At 44.1% G+C, this 5,581-nt stretch overlaps 1 protein-coding gene across 1 annotated transcript in view; it reads right to left on the bottom strand.

The window, feature by feature from the left end:
- Window positions 1-4,981: 4,981 nt before the first annotated feature.
- Window positions 4,982-5,581, bottom strand: part of CUNH2orf16 (chromosome unknown C2orf16 homolog) — a 12,163-nt gene continuing 11,563 nt past the window's right edge. Inside the window, 2 exon segments of the mRNA XM_023511821.1 lie at window positions 4,982-5,047; window positions 5,049-5,581. The exon segment at window positions 5,049-5,581 is cut by the window's right edge and continues 5,314 nt beyond it. Of these exon segments, the coding sequence (XP_023367589.1) occupies window positions 4,982-5,047; window positions 5,049-5,581 (599 nt within the window).

Below are 5,581 nucleotides of genomic sequence, written 5' to 3'. Positions count from 1 at the left end.
TTTTTTGTTGTAGTTTGACTAGGGTGGGGCTTGAACTCGCCACCCTTGGTATACGGGTCTGGCGCCCTACCCATTGAGCCACAGACGCCGCCCTAAAATATATATTTTTTAAATACAACTTGATACTAAAACAAACTAATTTTTCTTAATGGGCAAAAGGTATGAACAGACACTTTACAAAAGAAGATGTATGAATGGCCAATAAGCACATGAACAGATGCTCAGCATCATTACTCATAAATGATCGATACAAACCATAATCAAACATCAGTTACACACCCATTAAATTACACAAAATTCAAAAAGACCTCTTCTTGTACATTGCTGGTGTGAATGTAAAATGATATCACTTTGGAAAACAGTTCCTTAAAAAGTTAAACATACTCAGTCAGCACCTGTGGCTCAGTAGGCAGGGCACCGGCCCCATATACCATCCGTGGCAGGTTCAAACCTGGCCCCGTCCAAATTGCAAACAAACAAACAAAGTTAAACATACTCCTGCTACGTGAGTCAACCAACCTATGATGGTAAATACATGAGTCACAATGAAAGTTTTGAGACAGACTGTGTTATGGGCCATTATTTCACTTCCAAGAAACATAGTCAACAAACAGCATCCTTTCTAATTTGCTTGTACAAGTTTCAACTTGCTTGACTTAAGATGTTGCTGAGAGGGATTCATCTGTTTCTGTCTGTGCAGATTTTACATTTCTTGATTTCTGTATATCTTAAAACTTTCACAATGAACCCCATACCATCTTAAGTATTTATCCAGAGAAATGAAAAACATTTGTACACATGACATGTACATGAATGTTCGTAGCAGCCTTATTGTAACATCTCAAACCTAAAAACAACCCAAATGTCTATCAGGGTAGATGGCTAAACAAATTATGGTGTATTTATATTGGAATTGTACTCAGCAATAAAAACTGTTTTTCTGGGCGGCGCTTGTGGCTCAGTGAGTAGGGTGCCAGCCCCATATACTGAGAGTGGTGGGTTCAAACTTGGCCCCAGCCAAACTGCAACAAAAAAATGGCCAGGCGCTGTGGCGGGCACCTGTAGTCCCACCTACTTGGGAGGCTGAGGCAAGAGAATCGCCTAAGCCCAAGAGCTGGAGGTTGCTGTGAGTTGTGATGCCACAGCACTCCACCCAGGGGAACAGCTTGAGGCTCTGTCTCAAAAAACAAACAAACAAACAAACAAAAACAATAGTTCATATGCTCAGTATGATTAACATCTTGGAGAGTAAGTTTAGTTGGTTAGGGAATCCTTCCCTCCAGGTCTTTTATTCTTAACTCAATAGAAACAATTCAAGTATTTTACACCATCTACCTATCAACCCAGGGTATTTGATTATTTGTTAAAAACCAGATTAATCTCAAACTTCTCCTTCCATAAATATAACAAGAAAAAAGCATTGTTTTTTTGTTTTTGTTTTTTTTTTTGAGACGGAGCCTCAAGCTATCCCCCTGGGTAGAGTGCCATGGCATCACAGGTCATAGCAACCTCCAACTCCTGGGCTCAAGCGAGTCTCCTGCCTCAGCCTCCCAAGTAGCTGGGACTACAGGCGCCCACTGCAACGCCTGGCCATTTTTTGGTTGCAGCCATCATTGTTGTTTGGAGGGCCCAGGCTGGGGATTCAAACCCCCCACCTTAGGTGTATGTGGCTGGCACCTTAGCCGCTTGAGCCACAGGCGCTGAGCCGAAAAAAAGCATTGTTATGATACAATGACTATCATTACTGTAGTGACTTTGTAATTTTTTGTCACCAGTATGGCAAGTCCCAGCATCTGATCACAAAAATCCAAAGTTTAGCCTATTACCAAGAATGTTTAAGAGCCCTTAGTTCATTTCTTCTAGATGCACTGGTTTCATTAGAAAAGTATTTTAGTTTATCGTGTTATCCTTTGCAGATTTTATTCCATCTAATCTTGAAAGATTTGTGTTCTCCATGGTTTCCTCCTCTACTTGTCATCTTCAGTTCTCAAACTTCACAATCTTCTAGGAAGCTAGGTAAAAACAGTAATTCCCACGTCCGAACTGCAATAATTCTGATTAGTGGGGTAGGGGCATTAATCTTCATATTTTTTAACCATTATCCCTAGGTGACCAAGGTACATACTGAGAAATTTTCCCTCATGATCTCATGAATACTTTTCTTTTTTGAGTCAGAGTCTCAAGCTGTCACCCTAGGTAGAGTGGTATGGCATCATAGCTCACAGGAACTTCCAATTCCTGGGCTCAAGTGATCCTTTTGCCTCAGTTTTTCTATTTTTAGTAGAGATGGGGGTCTCATTTTTTGCTCAGGCTGGTCTTGAACTTGTTAGCTCAAGCAAACCACCCACCTCAGCCTCCCAGAGTGCTAGGATTACAGGTGTGAGCCACTGCGCCCAGCCTAATACTTCATCTTGTGGAAGAAAACTTCATGTTTCCAATTACTTTTTAAGTTCTATATTTCAGACCAGCTCCCCAACTTAGGTCCAAACCCACTTAAGTTTGTTCCAAAAGTTGTTCCTCGTCCACAAATTCCTAGTTCAGTTAAAGACTCCAATATCCATCTGACTGCCAAAGGCAGAGACTCATAAACATTCTATTTTCCTTCCTCTTATTCACCTCTCATTATCACAACTTGTCTATTTCCTAAATATTGTTATCACCATAGGCTATCTTTATTTATCCCTTAGGTACTCTTCCAAATCTATCCTTCATAAAGCTGCCAGAGTAATGTTTCTAAGACCAATATCTGGTATGTCATTCCCTCATTTAAAACTATTCCAGGATAAAATCCAAACACCTTAGTACACCATAAAAGGTCCATCATGATCTGGCCCCTTCTAACCTCCCCAGATGATCTCCCTGCAATCCCCCATCCTCCATGGCATTCATATAGAACTACCTGCTATCCCATTTATTTCTTTTACATATTCACATGCTCTCTCCTGAAAAACGCTTTCTCCTCCCAGCTAATGCCATTGGTCCTCAATTTAATCTCTACTTAGGAGTGACCTGTTCTGATAACCCTTCCCTTCCAAATTATCACTCTTTTTCTCCAAAGGCTACATTAAATTCCCATTCTAAAATATTTACTTATTACACTGCATTGTGTTAATCTATTTGCCTATCTCTTTGAGATTGCTAGTTGTTTCTCTTGTCTGTATAGTTTTTCATGTCTACATAGGTAGGTACTACACAGCTGGCACACAGCAAACATTTGGTAAATGTCATCTGAATGAACAATCCCATCTAATGAGAGTTTCCAGTTAATGAGAATCTTCTCTTTTGTATTAACCATGGAAGAGCTTAGCACATTCAGTGCCCAAAACAATAAACCAGTCTTGCAGCCAAGTAGTCTGAAAATACAAGGACTTCTTACAGCCATTTTTATTGTCCTTCACAAGTTCATTAATATATTCATGAGCTTGAATTTGGTGTCTATAGAGAAATGCAGAACTACCACTGAGTCATAACGTTCCACTTCTACTATAATTTTAATTTTTTTTTTGCAAGCTAGGTTTTTCTCTCCCACGCTAGATTTAGACATGCACTAGATTTAGACTTGCACTGTCCAATCCAATAGCCACTAGCTACAGGTGGTTACTTTAAGTTAGTTAAAACTAAAATTTAAAAATCAGTTCCTCAGTTGCACTAGCCACATTTCAAGTGCTCAAAAGTTACAGGGGGTTAGTGGCCATGATACTGCACAGGGCAGATACAGAACATTTCTTTATCGCAGCAAGTCCTACTGGACAGCGCTGGCGGACACATAAATAAGGACTTCAGAAAAACCTACTTACTTCTTAGCTCCCACGATCCTCGTCCTCCTCTGCTGCTTAAAGGATGTGGGTCCCGGAGTCTAGCAAATCACAAGCATACGAGTGAGTGCTAAGAACCCCTGAACCTCGACCACAAAAAGACGAATTCCCCATCCCCAGAAGAAACGAAGCTCTCCTGAGGCAACTGCCTCAGACGGAAGAAGGCAATACTTTTTAGTAAAGGCGTGCCGTCCTATCTTCCTACGTTGCAAAGGCGGGTAACAATCCAAGAGCTTTCATCTTCCCCCATTCTCAAAGCCCTGTCCCAGACAGAGGTTCTTGGAGGTGAAAAGACCAAACGGCATTGGGGATGTGGAAAGAATACAAACTAATAGCAATATGGCGAGGAACTAAGTCCAGGGAGGTGGGAAACAGGCAGCAAAAAGTGGGATAAGAAAAAAGAGGCAAGTGGTCTGATCTAGAAGGGTGGGGCCTATGATGGGCTCTGATAAAACCAACTCTGAGGAAGAGACAAAAGCGAGGGACCGCGTGTTCCGGGCTCGACAGCGCTACATCTAAAGCATAACGGTCAAACCAAGAAACTCACAGCGGGTACTGCACCGACTCTGGAAGACATCACTCCCTCTCCACGCCTAACAATTTCACCCAAGAGCTCCGGCCAGATCAACGCCACTTCCGCTCTCTTCGCCTCTCCCGGATGTGCGCTCGGCGCCACCTAGCTCTCCTCAGAACATCTACTTCCGCCTAGCAGCTTCCGAGGGGGCTGAGGAAGTCACGTGAGGATTCACCCTCGGATTCCTCTGAGACCCCGCCCCCCGCCCCCTCCCCCACCAGGGGCTGTGCAGAACTTGAGAGCCTGCGTGTGAGCTCTGGGGAGAAAGGGCGGAGTTTGGAGCCTTAGCCGGGCCTTGAAACCTCTGCCTCTAGTTTCAAACCTCTGCACCACATCTTGCGTCCCTTCCACCCACCGGACCGGTGGTCTTTCTAGATGCACATGGAGATCAGTTATTGCCCCTTTATTGATCTTAGAGAAATTACAGACCCATTTTTGCCAGCCCTCCCACTCCCTACCCACCACAAGTAGAGAGACATGCCCTTTCATTGCAGAGGGCACAGTAACTGGAAGCAGTGGCTGAGCAGGGACGTATCCAGGAAAGGGCAGCTAGGTGAAGACTTGAGGGAAACAACAGGGGGCCCATCTCGCCTCATCTAGCTGCAGACTTCCAAACTTGCTCTGCTTTTGGATCTTTTTGTGTGGTCTCTAGATGTGTTTGAGTAACTCATGAAATCTTTAGATAAACTATGTCTGGGCCTCTCTTTAGGGGAACTATGCTTGAGTCTCTCCTTCGGGGGACATTGTGGGCTCCTTTCAGAGGGACTGTGAAGGGTTCTCTCAGTGGGACTGTGATGGTTTCTCTCAGAGTGACTGCGGCGGTGCCTCTCAGGGTGACTGCGGTAGCTCCTCTCAGAGTGACTGCGGCGGCTCCTCACCACAGAATTCTGACTTCTCCTCTCAGAGGATCTGTTACGTCTCCTTTTAGAGGGACTGTGATGGTTCTCAGAGGGATTATGGCAGCTTCTCTCCAAGGGACTGTGATGTCTTCTCTCAGAGGGACTGTGATGTCTCCTCTCAGAGAGACTGTCATGTCTCCTCTCAGAAGGACTGAGATGGTTTCTACTACTGGACGGACTCTGGTGTCTCCTCTCAGAGGGACTGCGATAGTTTCTTCCAGAAGGACTAGGAGGTCTCCTCTCAGCGGGACTGCGATGGTTTCTTCCAGAAGGACTAGGAGGTCTCCTCTCAG

This window comes from Otolemur garnettii, unplaced genomic scaffold (genome assembly GCF_000181295.1).
Source record: "Otolemur garnettii isolate 467f Iridium unplaced genomic scaffold, OtoGar3 scaffold00022, whole genome shotgun sequence".
Lineage (NCBI taxonomy): Eukaryota > Metazoa > Chordata > Mammalia > Primates > Galagidae > Otolemur > Otolemur garnettii.
This window is presented reverse-complemented; position numbering and strand designations above follow the sequence as displayed.